Source organism: Cebidichthys violaceus, unplaced genomic scaffold (genome assembly GCF_023349555.1).
Source record: "Cebidichthys violaceus isolate CVI_PGR_0920_01 unplaced genomic scaffold, fCebVio1.0.p SCAF_16, whole genome shotgun sequence".
In the NCBI taxonomy this organism is placed as follows: domain Eukaryota; kingdom Metazoa; phylum Chordata; class Actinopteri; order Perciformes; family Stichaeidae; genus Cebidichthys; species Cebidichthys violaceus.
The window spans coordinates 11692889-11712450 of NW_027176329.1; the positions used below are offsets into that span (position 1 = coordinate 11692889).

The 19562-nt window shown below is 46.1% G+C and overlaps 1 protein-coding gene across 3 annotated transcripts; it reads left to right on the top strand.

Annotated features, from left to right (window-relative positions):
- The first annotated feature begins 1976 nt into the window (after nucleotides 1-1976).
- Nucleotides 1977-18709, top strand: prrc2a (proline-rich coiled-coil 2A). 3 transcript variants are annotated; one of them, XM_068711281.1, is made up of 17 exons: nucleotides 1977-2086; nucleotides 5178-5329; nucleotides 6395-6572; nucleotides 6738-6834; nucleotides 7058-7139; nucleotides 7253-7396; nucleotides 7984-8225; nucleotides 9035-9123; nucleotides 9258-9409; nucleotides 9839-9929; nucleotides 10069-10255; nucleotides 10466-10558; nucleotides 10791-11346; nucleotides 11495-11751; nucleotides 11883-12219; nucleotides 12423-12645; nucleotides 12930-18709. In XM_068711281.1, exons 2-17 carry the CDS (start codon nucleotides 5215-5217, stop codon nucleotides 15991-15993), a joined length of 5907 nt encoding a protein of 1968 aa, XP_068567382.1. In that variant the 5' UTR covers nucleotides 1977-2086; nucleotides 5178-5214; the 3' UTR covers nucleotides 15994-18709. The 3 variants fall into 3 exon arrangements, with proteins under 3 accessions (XP_068567382.1, XP_068567384.1, XP_068567383.1); XM_068711282.1 differs by lacking the exon at nucleotides 1977-2086 and adding an exon at nucleotides 2145-2282; XM_068711283.1 differs by lacking the exon at nucleotides 10466-10558.
- The last annotated feature ends 853 nt before the right edge of the window (nucleotides 18710-19562 follow it).

Consider the following 19562-nt stretch of genomic DNA (forward strand, 5'->3'; position numbering starts at 1 on the left):
ATGACCAGCACCTGTATATATTACAGGGCAGAGAATTGTGGGTCAGAATAGCCAGAGAAGCACGCTGGCTTGCATACTGCAAAATCGATGACCTGCCACCTGAGAGCCCCTGGGATTCAATGGGATGTGAAATCCGAACACTTCCTGCTTAAAGGCAGACTCAAGTTCACAACTATTCCAAGATTGGCATTAAACAGCTGCAGTTGTTTTTGTGAAGATAAGTAACATGCTCCAGATTCACCTCAGCTCAGCCAATCAACAATGGAGATTGGATAGAGTTTGAGAAACAACTACTGACTAAGACGGACTCGTGAGGAGAGTCTAGGTCTGCCTCGGGGACGAGAAGCTTGGGGAAAAAGGAGAGCGTCGCCACAAGACGTCTGAGGTCGAGCAACCAGTTCAGAAGCTAGTCCTGCTGATGGAACCTGATTAAACCTGCTCACTCCACTATAGTTCATAATGCTTTCTCCCAATAGCTTGTGAGCTCACTTAGTTTATAAAGGTTTAGAAGGTTATTACCAGTTCAAAACCACTCGTGCCTAATGTAAATTGTATACAGTTCCATTATTTACTCATGATTGGTGGGAGTGTCAACGACTCTTAAAGGGTTCTATTAATGAGGGGACTATTTCCTAAAAATCTTTATTTTGCTACTAAGATAACCACTTCCTGCCAGCTTCTATTTTGTAAGAGCCTTCTTATGTTTTGGTTCCTTTATTCTGAATCCCTTCTGGCGAAACCGGAAGCAGATACAAATCTCGTTTGAGAGTTAGGCCCAATCCCAATGTCCCCCCTAAGGCCTTAAACCTACAGTTAGAGACTGTAAGGGCTTGAAATGCAGTAAATACCAATGGGACAGCATTATGCTGCAACATATCACGTCACCATGACACTGTTAAACATGTGATGTACGATTGTGGGTATATATTTGATACTTTTTACTCCCTAATATGAACATCTTCCAGGCTCTTTCCTCACAAGATGAGACGTGATTGTCAAATTATCTATGAACTTGTTTTTAACAAAATGGCTTCAACGACTATATTAGATATTTGATGAATAAGTAAATAAATATCCTATGATTTCATGTGTTTTTATGTTCAATGTTAATCCGTAATGTTTCTGTGTAAATTGAAAATGACAGGCTGAACACACATGTGCTGTCCTGCTTCCACTGGTTATACCTTGTGAACTCTGTAAAAGGTAAATATTTATTTATTAAAGGTTTAAGCTCTCTGAAAGCTGATCGTCCCTTTGGCATCTCCACATCCATTGGACACACATATACCTCCCTCTGTCCAATGTGTTGAGTTTCATGAGCTTTATCTGAAAAGTAACTAGTAACAGCCATCAAATATAAGTTACTGTCTGGCTACAGGCTACTGTTTTCTTTGGCGATGTTTGGAAGTACATTGAGGACTGAGGAGAACCTGAAACAACGTCCTTCATGTGTCAACATACTTGTCAGATGAAGTGGATAGTGATTCTGTTCACACTGATTGTACTAAACCCATCTGTGATATTACAGGCTGGTTAGAGAAGAGTGTCTAGCAGCTAGGATACACTGTGTGACCTGAGATACCCTCTTCGTTTTGACAACAAGGCTCTCGCTCTCTCTCTCTCTCTCTCTCTCTCTCTCTCTCTCTCTCTCTCTCTCTCTCTCTCTCTCGTAGATATATTTCACTGCAGCCTTTGAGTAAGTTTTTCTTTGCTTGCAATATAAAGTTGATGTTTGCAAAGCATCTTTCATCTCCATTCCTATTAGTGTAATTATTACAGTCCAAAGATTGTGGATAAATACAAATTTTGGGTGCAAAAAGTCTACACTTAATAAATCCATATTCACGCCACTAGGGTATGAGAATAGTTCTATTTACGTTTATTTCGAAGCGTTTTTTTAAATAACACAATTACAGTCACATAATTAGGTAACTGTAACGCTAATGTTAGAGGTCCCAAACGGCTTCCATCTCACGAAGTTACCCAGTAGCCGTTGACGGCTCTTTAGATGACGGATCGAGTCCAGTATTACAATTTTCTTTCTTCCTTTTCATTTATTTTTGGAAAAAAAAGAAAAGGAGTGCAAGTAAGCCTAATACCTTCTTTATCTATATAGTGCTACTCGTAATGTTTGGTGCGATCTACTGCAAAGACCGTATGTGTTTGACTATGCAGGGGGATAACGTTGCTTAGCTAGCTGGGTCACTTGCTAGAAAGCTACGCGATAGCATAGCTAACCTCATTCTGCGATACAACCTCGAGACAAGTCGGGACAAGACCAGGTCAGTGGCCGGAAAATGTAGCATGTTTCATGCAAACACAGATTAGTTACATTATTCTGAGCAGAAATCACCATTACCCTTTGACACAGAGTTAGCTCAACGTTACCCGGGAGGATGTTTTGTGGAAGCACAGTCTTATTATTTTTGAAAAGGCACAGTGTATTGGTTGTTGTTGCTAGCTAGCTAATGTTAGGTGGTTGTCTCGACCGTTAGCCTAGCGTGGCTAAGTGGTAAGCTAGCGCGTTTGTCATATCAATGGAGTGTAGTAGTTTTTTGAATAACCGTACATGTGTTAATTGTCGAGCGATACTGGCCTCTAAGTTAGCTCGTTGATGAAATACCGTTACATAATAACATTGCTTTGCTACAGCGACCCACTGTGCGTCGCTAACGCTAATGATAGCCGATGAACGCGTTAGCCTAGAATACACTAATGCTTGTGTAGCTTGAACTAACATACTGTCAATGTACGATATACTGACGTTAGTGGATGTTTCCATTTTTATTTTTCAGAAAAATAAACCTGGATTTGCTCATATTGCCAATATATTTTAATCTTAGCCTTATGATGGCAGGTAGATTTAGCTTGAGCTAAGTTATGCTACACAACCGGTTATATTAACGTTATAATGCACCGGGCCTGTCAATGCCGCCATTTTGTTTTGTTCTCCCAATACAATTATTTTTTCTGCGTTGCCCCTTGCCTCATAAAAACGACAGAGAAGCAACAACGTAACAACAACAACCAAAGAAGCGTTCAGTTGCGATGTAGGTGTGTGATTCAAAACGTAGTGCCTCACAGAGTTGAAGCGCAAGAAGCTAATGTTACCGCAAGGTGTTGATACATTATGAAACATCAACGCAGTCCCCCTCCCAACGCGAACACCGAGGCCTTGTGTTAGCCACCGTTAGCACTGGAATACAGATATCTTTGTACGCCTGGAGCGTATACATATTTATAGTCATTGCAATTGCTACTGTCGAAGCAACCATCTGATTCTGCACACAAATGCTCGTGTTTATCGTTAGCTTTGGCTTTTCAAGGCCCCTTTGTGGTATGTGTTGCTGCAGTTGTATCTTGGTAGTGTAGCTGCTGTTAATCCCCATACAACATGTAGCTGACCAGCCATCCCACGACCTAATTTTCTAATCTCATCTGGCTTTTGGGGCACAATGCAGTGCTGCTTCTGGGTAGTCGGTTGTTTCATGCATTTATTTTCCCCAATGATATGCGTGTTGCAGACATGTTGCGTTTATGTCAATATGAGGATTATCAGTGCGCAGTGAAATGCAGTTTGCTTTACATGCGAGTATTCCTTAACATCGGGATGCTTTGAATCTGCTGGTTTGGCTAAACACAGTCACACCACTGTTCATCACATTGCTGGTGTGAGCCTTGTTGCATCTATCTATTAAGTTAGACTTGTTATTCAGCTCTAAAATATGGTTATGGACCACATGGATTGGCTCGCATCATGTCACCACTTTATTCAAAGCAAGTGAATGTAATTTCTGATGTTATTTGTTGCATAATAATTCGATGAGAATCATCTGTTCTCAGTAATTGTTCCTAATGGTGGTGGTGGTGGTGGTGGGGGGGGGGCGGGGGGGGGGGGGCGGCGGCGGCGGCGCAGCTGTTTAACCTGCTGGATTCAGCCAAATCTCTCCGAATTGGACAGATGTCATCTCTCTGTGTTTTATTGATGTGCAGTAAAATTAGTTCAAGTTAAAGGCCTGGCAGTTGCCATGGAGCCAAGGAAAGGCATAGAAGAATATAATTTATAATGTGTTGCCATAGAGACCGTGGCTCAGTTTTTTCCTCTTTTTTTGTACAGAGTTTCCTGTGATGAGGTGTGTATTTATGCACTGCACTAGGTCTGTTTGCATTAAACTGTATTTATGCTACTAAACCTCTCCGAGCTGAAATCTGTGTTAGGAAGAGGATGCTTAAGTACATCCAGTACTATTCCAGTTTTGCACCTCATGAAGAGCTGGTGCAGAACCAGAATTTTATCCTTGAAAAGCTGCACAAATGTCGGTGTAACTGCCACGAGAACCCTAACACACTTTTCATTGTGTATCAGTAAGAATTGGGCTGTCAGGACTGTGCAGCAGTAGGTAAACCTTGCAAGCAACATGGGTGGAGCAAAATAAATGGTGTTGAATGTATAACAGCCAAATACGGAAATGGCCTTTATGTAGTCATTGACTGGGCTTAACATAACTATTCTATTTTGATTTGTTTATTTTGCAGAACAGGCATTTTCATTGCTCATCCTTCTTAGTTAAATTGGTTTAGAATCCACATATTGGTTAAGTTGTTGAACTTTTAAAATCCCTTGAATTGCCAGCCCAAACTAAACTGGTAAATGTTGAATGCCACAGATAGTCTTTTAAGTTTTTTTGAAGATGGTTTATTAGAGGTTAATGTTTTAAGTACGGAGGCATTAAGAGGTGTTTTTTTTCTATTGTTTTTTCATCTATTTAAATTTTACATAATTGAGGTGCACAATGATCAACGTAACATTTGTGGTGCACAAGAGAAAAAGCATCCGTTTGGAACAATCGTGTAATGCCACATATGTTTTGTGAATTGATCATTTGTTGAAATGGAGGAATATCTCTTCTGTGAGACAGCGGACGAAAAAATGTCATTTTGTCATTTCAGTTATTTGACTGCTTAATTACACCACACAAATCCAGCGGTCCAATCCCTTATCTGAATCTGAAGGGGGTCACATCGCATATGTTCAGGATATTTTGATTCGTGATCTAGTTTCTGTTTTGCTCGTTGTTTTGAATGCCTGCTTGTACAATCAGTACTTTTACTCTCACTTTCTGTGTATAGCTGTTGTCAAACCTCTCACTCTCTGTCTCCCTCTCTCCCCTCCCCAGTCTCAGGGCTCACCATACTCAATGAGCGGACAGCGCAATGTCAGAGCGCTCTGGGCAAACTGCAAAGGGGAAGGAAGGCAAAACCAAGTATGCGTCTCTCAACCTGTTTGATACATACAAAGGAAAGAGCCTTGAAACACAAAAGCCTGTTGGTGAGTATCTTGGTTCTGTCCTGCCCAAGCTGCCATACATCATACATCCACTGTACTGAATCGTCCTTTATGTCTTTCTAACTGGGGAATTTCAATATCGCTTGCCTCTCAGGCTCCATTTACATTCTGCCACTTTTGTTTTGTCACTAGATGTGCGACTTGTTTTGTGATTAATCAGATTGGGGCTTAAGAAACAGATCTGCTCCACACAGTTGGATTTACTGTGCTGTGTTGTCTCCTGACACCAAGTACCGCAACTTTGATGCAGTAGCTCGCTGTCTTCCTAAAAGCTCTGGTGCTGATTTCTAATACAGGAAACGGACGATGTGCTGCATCTCTCAACTGCCTACCAAACTGGTTTTGCTGATGATGTTAATATTATTCAGGGATCGAGGATATTTACTACCCTCAGTTGTAGGCCTTAATAACACTGTCTATTAGAATGTTTCTCATCTGTAGACCTATAAAAAGTAATCATGCCCTGTCTGGAAGGTGACTGGCTCTCAGGCCTTGACATGTCAGTGGAGCCTGGGAGCCACTGAGACAGAGGCTTACTTGTGGACGCTGTTTGACTTCTGTGCTGAGTCCCCAGTCGATGTTTTATTCAGAAGCTCCCCACTTGATCTAAGCAGCTGTCCCCGTTTCCAAACTATAGACTTCCTCCTCCTACATAGTGAAGCCATGCACTGCTGCGGTTTTCTCAGAGCCTCAAGGAAACAAATGAGGGATTGATATTCAGCACAGCTTCACTTTTCCCAATCTGTAGGCTTTTCTATGCTTCTGTGAGCATCAATTTCCTAATACTTCTCCATAAACTGAGTGGGTTTGCTGAAGGTTTTTAATAACATCTAAAGGCTTTTTTTTTTTTTAATAATCCACACTCATCAGAATCACCAGACTGGAACTACCAAGCCTCTAGACTTGTTGGTTGTTCAGCATCCTAATTGTGTATCGAGCATATGATCCCCTGTCATCAGGATCCTCCTTAAACCCAGAAGATTTAATTGGTGTCAGGTTTCAGGGGTCCATCTGTGCTGATGACCTCCTTTCTCTTCCCCATATCAGTTCCCCCCCGCCATGGCCTGCAGTCTCTTGGTAAAGTTGCCTCCGCACGGCGTATGCCACCCCCTGCCAACCTGCCCAGTCTGAAGGCAGAGAACAAAGGCAACGATCCCAACGTCTCGCTCGTTCCCAAAGACGGCACAGGATGGGCAAGCAAACAGGAACAAGCGGACCCAAAGAGGTAAATAACCCCCATCTTTAGCAGTCAAATCAATCACACCAATTTTCAACTTGTACATGTTAAAGTTACTACAATTGGTAGAGGGAAAAATCACTTTACCGTTTCCCTTTCGTTGAGGCTATTTTGTCTAATATCTCCCGTTTGTGACTTTTTTCTTTCTCTAAGTACCGATGCATTGTCAGCACCGCAGCCGGAATCGCAGCAGCCTGTGGCTTCACCGACACCTGCACCGACCCGCCCGAGAACCCCGCCAGCTTCAGAGGTACAGACCGTGCCAGTGAAATGAACGCAAAGTCACGCTCTTGACAGTTGATAATGGAGATCATTTTTATGGCGGCCGTAGTTGACATGTATCGTGTGTGTGTGTGTGTGTGTGTGTGTGTGTGTGTGTGTGTGTGTGTGTGTGTGTGTGTGTGTGTGTGTGTGTGTGTGTGTGTGTGTGTGTGTGTGTGTGTGTGTGTGTGTGTGTGTGTCGCCCCCCCCAGGTTCTGGCCGCAGCTTCAACCCAGGCCGTAGGAGCAAGGTCCTGGGCACAGGCCAGTGTTACACATGGAACACAAGGGGATGGTGAGTCTTACTTTTTGTATATGTCTCATAAGAAATATACTGGCATAAGCTTTTACTTATGCATGGCCCTCTCTTTAAAAGAAAAAGTCACACTATGTCTTCCCTTTCTACAGGTGGAAAGGCATTAAACCTACCGTCGCCATTCTCTCGCGAGGAATTTCCCACCCTGCAGGCGGCTGGCGACCAGGACAAAGCTGGCAGAGAACAGGGCACTGCAGATCAGTGGTATGGGCCCGGACCAAGCCTCCGCCCCCAGAGTGAGTGATGCTCACCTAATCTCCAATAATTGATCAACTAGTCATTTAAGAAAGTCGTGGTGGGAAAACTTCTTTCACAGGAGTCATCTAGGAGTCCTGTGCAATTAGTCTGCTATTATCCATTTGCATAAGACGATCCAATCTTAATTTCACTTTAATTATGTAGACATTATCCTGTTTTTAGGAGTGGTTCAGCTCATTCAGTTAATGGGGCAGCTGAGCAAATAGTCAGTTAGCTTTAATTATTCATTTGGCTTGTATTGTTGCAAATGCACAACACAAGTGTACAAATATTTGTATAGATCTATATTTTTTTTTATGCTTTGGTTGGTATGCGCTTGCCAAAACCTAATTGAATTGGGGAATGAGGCAAAATAAAAAAAAGTCCCACTTAATTAACTGAAATAATAATATGAAATGAAAACTTAAATCCATTCCTATTTTTTAGTAATCCAGATATAGCGGCTTATTTGAAAGGATGTGTTATCGTTCTAAAGTAATGGTTTTGCTTATCTGATCATATTCCATTAAAAAAGCCTTTAAAGCATACTGACCGCTCTGTCCTCTCCTGTGTTCACTGTGCTCAGACGTTACAAGTTGGCGGGACGGTGGGAGCCGCGCCCTGGCGCCCACCCTGTCTGGGGAGGGGGCAGTGGAGGGTGGCGCTGCTGGGGCTCTGGTGATGGATGGGGCAGCTGGGGTCCCCCCTCCAAATTCTCAGTCCCATGGGCCACCTAGGAACCCTCCTGCAGGCAGCCCCGCCTTGCCCCTGCCCCAGCCCCCTGTTGGGCCTGGGTTCCCCCAATACCGAGGGATCATGCCTCCTTTCGTAAGTTTTCCTCTTGTTTTCCTGTTTGGTTTCAGGCAATGTTCTAGTATTGTTTTTAATGTAATTTACTGTATGTTGTTTTTCTGCAGTGCATTTGCAGGGCTCATATATATTTGTCTGCAGATGGTGTGCAGAATTGGCCAGTGCTGCACTTTCTTTTCATGACATTTGTTATTTTATTATAATTCCTTTATACGTCAAAGGCAATAGACTACCACAGCAACTAATGAAGCAGTCAACCAAGTTAAACTGAACTCCTAATTGGATTTCCACTCAACAGCTATATAACAAACATGACAGATGTAAGCATTTAAAAGAAAGAAGAAGCTCCGTTATATCTCTACGACAAGAGCACCATCATGTTGCAGTATGTTAACTTGTTCCATTCGAGGTCCTGTATACCATTAATTCATCAAAACAGAGGAGACTGCCCACAGTATATCCTCAGCACCATCTCTGAAGTGTCTTACAGCTTTTCCCATGGTCCTCCTCCAGTTTTAGGATTTCTTCTTTTGAATATGTCTTTGTGTCTGCGGTCATGTTTTTATAGCTGTAGGATTAACACTATTTACTGTCGCTGCGATTTTGTTCCATATCGTCTGCCGAAACATCACTCCAACATGGCGGCTCGCCAACTAGATGGCTGGGTAGAAATTATGAAAATGTATTTGTGTCTGATTTACGCAAGATGGTTTTTAATTAAATAATTGGGTGCTATCAATGCCAAAACATGCATGTTTCGTGTCCTCTTTAAAACAGCTCTCCTGATTACATTACAAGATAATTGTTTCTGAATCTTTTTTTAATAGATGTATCCTCCCTACCTGCCCTTCCCGGCCCCCTATGGCCCTCAGGGGCCCTTCAGGTACCCGGCACCCGGGGAAGGGCCTCCTCCAAGGTATGTTTCTTGCCAATACCAATTGTAAGGCTTGTGTTGTGCTACTTTATTTTAGTTTATTGACCTGGCGAATTCCATTTTTCCTTCCGTTTTTTGTACCTTGTACATATCATTTACCTCCTCCACTCTTTCAGGTTCTCTCGTGGACAGGGTGGTCCTGACGGCAGGTCTCAGGGCGGCCCACGTGATGCAGGTGGAGAGGTTGTAAAGCGACCACCTATCCTAAAGCAGGATGACCTGAAGGAGTTAGACGAGCTGGACCATGATGGAGATGAGGGCTGGGCAGGTAAATCGACAAGCTGCTTCACAGATATGAAACTAACATGTAAATCTGAAATCAATTTGATGTACATAACACAGTTAAGAAAAATTATAATTTTATCGTATTTAATTATTATTTTTAAAATGCATCAGATCGAAGACGGAACAAAAATTGTATTTGTATTTACGAGTGGAACATTTTCAGTCTAAATGATTAATGAGGTGAAGGCATAGTGGAAGCGAGTCAGATTGATGCTTTCTAACGTTGCAGATGATTCTGCTTATCATATTTCCTGCTGATTCAAGCAGAGTCAGTCGCTACGATTGGCTCAGGAGGAGGAGTTGGAGGATTGGGTCTATCAAAGTGAAGGATGCTGAATAATGTGTGCAAGAAATACACTGAATGGATGTTTGGTACAAACAAGGTTCTGATGGGTGTTTTTTTGCTTAACAGGGGCTCATGAGGAGATTGATTACTCCGCCAAGTTGAAGTTCAGTGACGATGAAGGAGAAGAAGAGGGGGAAGAGGAGAGAACCGAGAACAAGTATGTGACCAAGTAGATTCAGCATGACATCACTTCAGATTATGACGATACTGTTTTTTTTTTGTTTTTTTTGGCATAAATGTGATTATATTATACAAGCTACTATAGTTAGTTTGACAAAAGTTTATCTTGTCCTCAGTGAGCAGCAGAGGTCCCAGGATGCCCCTCCTGCAGCCTCTCGCTCTCGAGCCTCGGACAGCGGCGGAGACACCCGCCGCACTCCTCCCTCTAATGCTGACAATGGTCCCCAACCCTCCAGCAAGCCAGGATGGGCCGAGGAGGGAGGCAGCGGCTGGGGGGGCCAGGGAGCACCAGCCAACTACCAGGTAGCGTCCTAACCAGTAGCGACAGGGTGTTGCCTAAGACGGGCCTCGCTCAAGCTGTGAAAAGATGTGACATCCAAATTTACAAGACAATTTGGACATTCTGTCGAGCAAAGACTTACTTTGGGCAGAGATGTGTTAGTGTATGTGCGTGTTCTTGTCAGTGTAGACTACTGTGGTGGAACATGGCTAACTGTGTCTGCCTGTATACAGGGGCGCAGGCCTGGATTGGGTGGCCCCCGGGAGCAGTGCTCCCCCCCACCAGGGCCTCTCCTTGGACAAGGGCCTTACTCCTTTTACCGACAGGTAGCCATCTGGGTAGCGCCTCATAGATGAATCATTTCTATCATTATCTCATCCACCACCACAGGTCTTATGAAGAAGTCATCTTTAGTTTAAGTTCGCTTTTTTGCCTCCTGAGTTTTGTTTTCGGTTGATGTAATCATTCGTTGAACATTTTTCTCATGAAGATTGCAGTGATGTCATCTAGAGAGTTGAAAGCTGCATTATGATGCTATCCTATTTTCTAACTGTTCAGGACCGGCCCCAAAATCAGGGTGCCTCTCAAGGCCCGGTGAAACCTGTTCCCAGCCAGCTTCAGCCAGCACCAGGAGGCCCTTCTCCTCCTGCCCAGCCGGGCCTACTGGTCCCTGGACCCCAGGAGAATGATGAGGATGAGACCTGGCGTCAGCGCAGGAAGCAGTCCTCCACCGAGATCTCTGCTGCTGTGGAGCGGGCTCGCCGCCGCCGCGAGGAGGAAGAGCGTAGGATGGAGGAAGAGCGGCGCGCAGCCTGCGCAGAGAAACTAAAGAGGCTGGATGAGAAGCAGCAACAGCAGCAGGGCAGCAACGTAGGAGGTGGTGGTAGCAGCGGCTGTAAAAGCCCCAGTCCGGATGGGAACTCTGCAGCTGCCACATCAGGCAGCCCTTGTCCCTCTATTTCAGCCTCTGCCTCCTCCCCCAACATCAGCCAGCCCCCATCCCCCTGTGTGGACCCTGAAGAGTCTCCAGTGCTGGTTGTCCAGCCGGGGTCCAGTCCTGGAGTCGGTGACCGACAGCGAGCCAGCAGCAACAGTAGCTATGACTCCAGTGCAGGTGAGTTTCTCATGTCTGAATCGTTTGGATCACTAACATGTGATTCGGCTTTCTCGACACCTGGTGTGTTTATTATGATACTTCAAATAAAGCTTCCATGGCTTGATAATGAGCTTTGATTCAACCCTACAACCTTCTCTTGGTTCAGAAGTCCAACAGTGTCCCCAGCCAGTCGTGTCACAGCCACAGCAGCCTACGCTGGACGTACCTTTACCAGGAGAAAATAAGGAAGAGACCATGGGCACACCGCACATTCGTGCAGGAAGTGGAGGTGAAAGAGGAGTTGACCCAGTGAAGATTGAGAACGTTGGAGGGGGAGCAGGACGTCAAGCCGGTGGTCCTCCTGGCCAGGGTTACTCAAAGTACCAGAAGTCTCTTCCACCTCGATTTCAGAGGCAGCAGCAGGTTAGGATCTATTTGTCTGTACAGGTATTGCTTGAATGTTTTTTTGCATTCTAGATGAGTTTGAAAAATAACCACCACAGCTACGTCTTCCGGGGTGCTATGTTTTCTGTGTCACATTCATTTCTCTTCAGGAGCAGCTCCTGAAGCAGCAGCAGCAGTGGCAGCAGCAGCAGCAGCAGCAGCAACAACAACAGCAACAGCAGCAGCAGCAGCAGCAGCACAACCAGGCTTCACAAAGCCAGCTGTCCCCCCAGCCTCCACAGGGTCCTTCACCAGGTCCAACACCCCAGCCAGGGCCTGGACCAAAGCAAGGTGGACCCATGTATCCACCCAGCAATATGGTCCGACCCCCACCACTGCCAATGAATTTCGACCCTCGCTGGATGATGATGCCCTACATGGACCCCCGCATGATGCAGGGGCGCCCTCCGCCTATGGACTACTATTCAGCAGGCATGCACCCATCAGGTGAGTGAATGTGACATGTTTACTTACATCTAATGAAATGCTTTGAAGATCTTACAATCAATCAAAACTTCACTGTTCAAGTTCAGATGTTGGTGCAGTAGCACGCAGGCTGAAGTGATTACTGCATAGTCACACAAATATCTTGTTTCGTTGTCGGTATCTGTGTGGATATTTTCTTTAAAAGTAATTCTTCACTACTACAGGGCTTATTGGCCGTGAGCGGTCAGATTCGGGGGGATCTGGTTCTGACCCCTTTGACAGGCAGCAACAGCACCCAGGGCACCCTCACCGTGGGACTCCCCCTATGGATCCTAAGCTGGCCTGGGGGCAGGAGGTATTTCCTGGCGGAGGGGAGGGCCGTGGGCTAACATCACCCCTCAGGCAGAAGCAGGCTTTGGAGGATGACGATGTGGCCAAAGGGCCCAGGTATGGATATACAACTCAGTTTGCGGGAGATCTAAGTTCAACACATTCTACTGTATGTACTGAGAACAAGGTAAAAGTTTTCCAAAGTATTTATTTCAGGGCTGTTTAATTGGATTGCTTTAGATTGTACATGTGTATATAATAATGTGTCCAACCCCTACATAATGCGTATGCTCCAGATACTGAAATGATAAGGGACAATAAGTTATTTTGTAATGTGGGTAAAGTGACCCTTTTTAATTTGATGGATTAATTGAGTATTCTTTCTACGTTCTATATCCTAGGAGTGACACTCCTCCACACCGCATGCGAGAGGGTGGATTGGGACCCATCCAGCAGCCCAGCGCCACCTCTGGGACATCCAATCAGACTCCACCTCCAGTCGGAACTCAAGTTGGGGCCCAGGGAGGCGGCCACCCTCATCACTACATGAGTGGGCGAGGCAACTTTAACAACTTCCCTGACCAGGGTGCAAGGATGCATCCCCATCATCATCAGCAGCAGCAGCAGCAGCAGAGGGGGGAGAGGGGAAATCAGCCGCATAGCTACACCCACCAGGATGAAGGTCCTCCACGAGGGTCTCAGCAGGGACAGATATGGGGAGGCCCACACCCTCACTACGATCGCAATGGTCGTGCCGATCACCCCCCTGTTGAGAGCAACTCTCATCTCCACCACCATCATGGCCACCACCCTCCGCAGCCTCACTTCTCTCTCCACCCACACAAGCCAGAGAACAACCGTGACAGAGTTGTTGAGGCCCCTGCTAAGAAGACAGACTCCTCTCCTCCAATCCACCAACCTTCACTCTCATCCTCCTGCTCTTCCTCCTCCTCCTCTTCTGCCAGGGAAGATGGCAATGTCAAAGTTACCCTGCATCATCACCCATCCCAGAGAGAGAGTGAAGCTGGTGTCGGGCACAGTCATGGTGAAAGAGGCAACAGTGGCAGTGCTAGCAGTAGCAGCCATGCGAAACAGGAGAAAACGGGCCCGGCGTATGCTCCCCATTCCACCATGACCGCTAGCCCACCACCTTCTCAACATGGCAGTCATACTCAGCCTCAGCAGCAGCAGCACCCTCATCCTAAATCAAACCAAAGAGGGGGGCGGGAGCACAAGACCGAGACCCAGTGGGGCCCACGGCCTGGCAGCAGCAATACGGGTGGGGGGTCCTCTCATGGTAGGAGGGCTAATGCAGGAGGTGGAAACAACTCTCGTGGAGGTGAGGACTCCTCCAACACTCCATCGGACCACAAACCCTCCCACCAGACAGGAGGCAGCAACGCCAACGCCAACAGAAGGGCTGGCCCCATTAAGAAGCCAGTGCTTAAGGAGATTAAGAGAGATGGAGGGGAAGCTGATGGAGGAGAAAAAACAAGCTTTGGGAAAGATAAAGAGAAAGACACCTCCATGAAGCAGGAAGCCTCCTCCACCTCCCAGAACATGTCAGCTCCATCTAAAGATGAACCAGCACAGACATCCAAACCCAGGAATGCAGGAAAAGAACGATCCACAGGAGGAGGCGGTGGGGGCGGGTCTGGGAGAGGGCCCAAAGATGTAGACACCACTTCTTCAGGATTTTCAGGGTCCTCCTCCAGGAGAGACAGAGACCGCTCCTTTGAGCGAGGAGGGGGCCCCTCCCACCACCATGGAGTACCTGCCAAAGGCAGCAGAGCCAGTCGTGGACGAGGGGGAGAGTTCTATGGGCGTGGCCGTGGTTACCGTGGCACCTACACGGCAGCTGCTGGGCCCACCGGTGGCAGTCGGGGCCGAATGGGTGGCAGGAGCGGCAGAGACTACCGCCCATCTGTTGGCGGTGGCCACCACCATGAGTCCAAGGGCGAGGGAGCCAGTGGCCGGCATGGTCAGGATCGGTCCCAGCATAACCCGGCCAGGGCCAGGAACCGAAGTGAAACCCGCAGTGAGGGTTCAGAGTATGAGGAAATCCCTAAGAGAAGGAGGGAGAGAGGTTCAGAGACTGGCAGTGAGAGTGGTGCAAGTGACCTTGGTCCCTCAGACAAGGAAGACCACCAGAAACCCAACACCAAGAATGGCTCTGATAATGCCAACGCCACTGGCAGTGGCAACATGTCATCTGCACCTTCTAGAGGTTCCCAGGCCCGGGTCTTCACTCCCAGGGGTGTACCCTCTAGGAGAGGAAGGGGTGGAGGTAGTGGAGGAGGAAACATGTACAGAAGTGGTGGCAATGTTGGAGGACCACCTGGTGGACACCGGGTTGGACCCAGCGCAGCATCTCACAGTGGGTCCTCCAAGTCATCGGCCTCAGCTCGAAAGCAGCAAGGCCCGCCACAAACCTCTGGGCCCAAAGACTTTGGCAGGGGAGGAAATGGAGGAGAGAAGAAAGACAAGATGGCTGATGCAAGTCAAGCTCAAAGTCAGGGGTCCAATCCCCCTCAGCCGTCTTTGCCCGCTGCAGCTCCTGCCTCCTTATCTTCCACTGAAAATGGAGGAGTTGTGACCCAGCAAGCTTCGACCAACCCGACGCCAAACTCTGGCGGGCCAAATGCACTCCCTCTTCCCACTAACCGTGGGTTCCCTCCCAGCGGGTTTGAGCGTCCACCTAGACGTCGCCGCCACGGGCGATCCCAGCATCAGCAGGATAAGCCCCCCCGCTTCCGGAGACTGAAGGAGCGAGAGAATGCCGCTCGAATCAATGGAGGAGTGGGGGTCATCGGGGGAGGAAGGCCCTCCTCTCCTGCCCTGAATTCAGTTCAGGACAGTAACGGAGCCCCCGTCTCTGCTCCTGTGACGGGCAATGCCCAAAATGCTAACCACAACACCACACTAACAGCCAACAATAACAGTGGGGGCGGGCATCTTAACAATGCAAATAGTCACCACCATCACCACTACAACCAGGGCAACGCTGGGCAGACCCACCCCCAGCACCACCACAGCCATGGAGCAAAATCCCCCGACTTCACCAACCAGAACTCGGACCAGGCCAACGAGGAGTGGGAGACCGCCTCCGAGAGCAGCGACTTCACAGAGTTCAGAGACAGGGAGGGAGGAGGAGGGAAGTCCTATTCTTCTCATCATCCCCACCACCTGGGGAGGAGTGGAGGCGGTGGCAGTGGCGGAGGCGGAGGTGCGGTCGACCGTGACATGACGGGAAAGGAGCCCTCAGCGAATAAAAGAAGCTTCTCAAGCCAGCGGCCTGGCATGGAACGACAGAACCGGAGGGTCAACCCTGGTGGAGGTGGAGGTGGAGGGGGAGGAAGAGGCCCACGGGGGCCGCCCGGTGGCGGCTCTGGCGGGCCTGGTAATGGAGGTGGCAACCGCGGGGACCGGCGTGGCAACTGGCCCTCCCCGAAAAATAGGAAGTGATGAAATATTTCAAAACATTTCAGATGAACCCCACCCACATTAAAACCACCCTCTTACATCTAATCCCTTTTTGATAATTACTTCATGGCTTATCTGTTGGCATCCCTAAGCATTGTACAGTATGGAGATGGTATTCAAATTCACTTTAGCCCCCTTCCCCACCCCTACCTCTGTCATGTCTTTCCCTTTGCATCAATCTACTATCTACCGTCCGTTATTGTAAATTTCACCGTTTGTTCCGTCTTGCTCTCCGTTCAGTTGTGCCCCCTCCCTCCCTTCCTTCCTTCCTCCCTCCTTCAATAATTTCACCCCAGATTTGACAAGCATGTTGTTCTGCAAATGGTGCACGTTGTTTTGTCAGAGGACATTCACACAGCTCCACACACACTCACATATACAAGCACAAATATGGCATCTGTACAAACACACGGAACACATGCACTCATGTGGTTGCAAAATGAAAACATTTAAATTGGCAAAAATGTTTGGATTGGGCAAATTTTTATATTTATGTACCTGTGTATATTTCTACCACACTTTGGCCTTGGGTGGTATTAGGTAGTGCAGTTCTGCATTACTTCCCTCACAAAGGGAAAGAGTGCAGCTTCATCTTTTAACAAGAATGATATACCATAACATGTTTTGTTTTCTGTGTCATTTTCTTTTTTTTTGGTGTTTCAGCCTCTATGAAATGTCAGGGGTGTGTTTTTTTTCTTTTCTTCTAAAAAGCAGGTCATTAAAATTCCTCCTTTTACTGACTTTTTGGTCTCCTAAAAACTATTTCTCTGATTACTGTGAGTGATAGGACCCATTGAAGTACTACTGCTCACTGCTCAACATGGTTGACCTGCTTTGACATTTCATTAGCTATTGGTTGGTTGGTCCTTTTTAGGAAATAAAGGCTTTTTTTCTGCCTCATTGTAGCATCGTCCTTACCCGCAGAGGTTCTGCATAACTCAAAAGTTTCCCCAAGTTTTATTATGTCATGCGTGAGCTTTGTTTACCCTATGAAGACTGTATTGCTAGCTTAATGGCTTTATTTTAACATCCATTATTTCCTCAGTGACTTCCATTTTTAAAGGAACACTGTTTTTTTCTCTCTGAGGATGAAATACCTATCAATCTTGTAAGAGGGGAAAAAAATGTTAAACATGTAGGTCATGATAGAATAAAGAAAAGTTTGACTTTCATAAAAATTGTTTATGCTTCAATAGGTATTTGAATATGTTCTAATAAGCACTCCTTGTAGTATAACAAAAACCCACGGTTGCTGTTTCTTTTTTTTTCTTCTTTTTTTTGTGTGTAAGTTACATGTGATGCAACAGGACAGGTACTCTGTCTGGGCCCAGAGTACAGAGCCAGCCCGAGTATTGTACCATTGTACCCCACCCCTCTGTGCTCTTGTGGAGACTCCTCACACCAAGAAAGGACTACTACCAAGAGCTCCTTGTCTGAGACAGTATTTTTCAACGTGCGTGTTCTCGGAATGGCTGTTTCAACCAGACGCCCAAACTAATTGAATTCAGGACAATGCTGACACGGTGTCACGCGAAGTCTCCTTCTTACAGTTGACACGGTTTCCAAGATTTTCACTCGCAACAAATAATGCCGACCTGGAGTGTTGAGAAAAATATTGGATTGATGTTCGGATCACACTTGTAAACATAGTTTGTATCATACATAAAAAGATGTAAAATGGCACACGGACACATCCAAGGTGAACTAAAAAAAGCGATGTACACACCTGCATCAATTCTTTCACTGCTGTAAGTTGGGGTTTGTGTTTGTATACTGAAAACAGTTTGAAGATCGTCTCTGGGATGTTGTGAGTAGGGCATTGTGTGTGCGTGTGCGTGTGCGTGCGTGTGCGTGCGTGTGTGCGCGTGTGTGCGCGCGTGTCTGTCAGTCATTTGTGCGCGCGCGCGCGTGCGTCTGTCAGTCATGTGTGCGTTTTCTGGTGTTTGTGTAATAACTCGGGGAAAGGGGGTGGGGGACCAGAGGGGTTAACATGAATGGCGAGCACGTTCTGCCTTGTTTGCCCACACTTGATTTAACCAATATCATTAAGACAATTCTACTGTTTCTTAAATACATTCACATGTATACATTCAGCTGTGTGTATATGTTCATCCAAATGAATAACATGCAGTGGACAACCTCACCCGGGTTTTTTTCTTTGTGTGTAATTTAATCCTACATTCTTCTGCAGGCAAGTGAAGTTGGACATATTTTATTTTTCTCACTTCTAGGCATGAACACACACCCATGGGTGCAGCTGGCCTTGCTTGTTACTGGTTTATACATTGATACACTTAACACTGGCTCAAAGAGTCCTTCATCCCTCCTTAACTCTTAATGTTGATGTGCGCATTATTTTATGTACCCATGTTAAAAGAAAAACAAAAGTAGTGTATTCCAGGAAAAAAATACTCAAAGATTGTACTGTTTCCAGCATTACCAAGGTACCTGGAGTGGTTCAAACTGTTTTGTTTTTTTTACCATTTATGGTTTTATTAATGGAACCGTAATATACACACATGTATGTATATTGGTATGTATCTAAATTTTGTCTACCCCAACTTACATTCCCACAAACAAATGTTGCCATTTTTAGTTCAAGGGAGCAATGTACAAGCAGAGAAGTGTCTTATTATAATAAAGTTATACAGAGAAGGCAAAGTTAAATAAACTACTTTTGATTTAATGGAAAATGTAATGGCATGTCTCATTCTTGGAATATCGTGAAAAAACTTGAGCAAGATGAAATACCTTTTTCACTGCACATGTTTTGACATGTCATTGCAGGAAAATAGGTGTAACTAATAATGATGGTTTAGTTCTATGTAGGGGTGTCAGTGAACTATAAAACTGAGCCAGCATCATAGTAATGCAGCTGTTAGCGGTTAAGCAAACTGTACAAAGCAAAAGTTAGCCAACTAAACTGGTGATGTACACAACTAATGGCCTTTTAAGTGACTAAAAACACACTTTACTCAAACTCAAAACAAGCGCCGATGTAGGCAAGCAGCTCAAAGTTGCCTTATAATACACTTCGTACAATCTTGCCAAAAACGGCTGAGCTGCTGCGAGGTACAGCAGTGTGTGCGCTGGTAGTTGTGTAAGCGTTTTGCCAAACATACCGTCTAAAACAATGAAAGTGAGCAAACTGTTTCCCCCACTGTGCCTCAAGCACAGGTGCACAGCAGTGTGTGGACTGGTAGTTCCGTTAGCTGTTAGCCAAACACAATGCAATCTGTTAGACCCCCGCTGTGGGCGCAGAGTAGCCCGTCTGGGGGTCGGAGATGCACCCAGCTGTGGTATCACTGGTGGCCTTTACCCCCTTAAGAGTAGTGAGTGAAGAGTCAGCAGGCAATCACTGGAAGTATAAAACAGCCAATAAAAGGTGTTTGGAGAAAGTGTGAGTCACCGCAACTACAAGAGGTCCATGAGCAGGCAGCCGTAACTGGCCACCCAAAATATGATACCGTTTGCAGCAGAGGAATGAGAGTTAAGCCCCGGACAGACACAGAGGTGCACACTCACTAACAGATGCATGAGCGATGGCATGA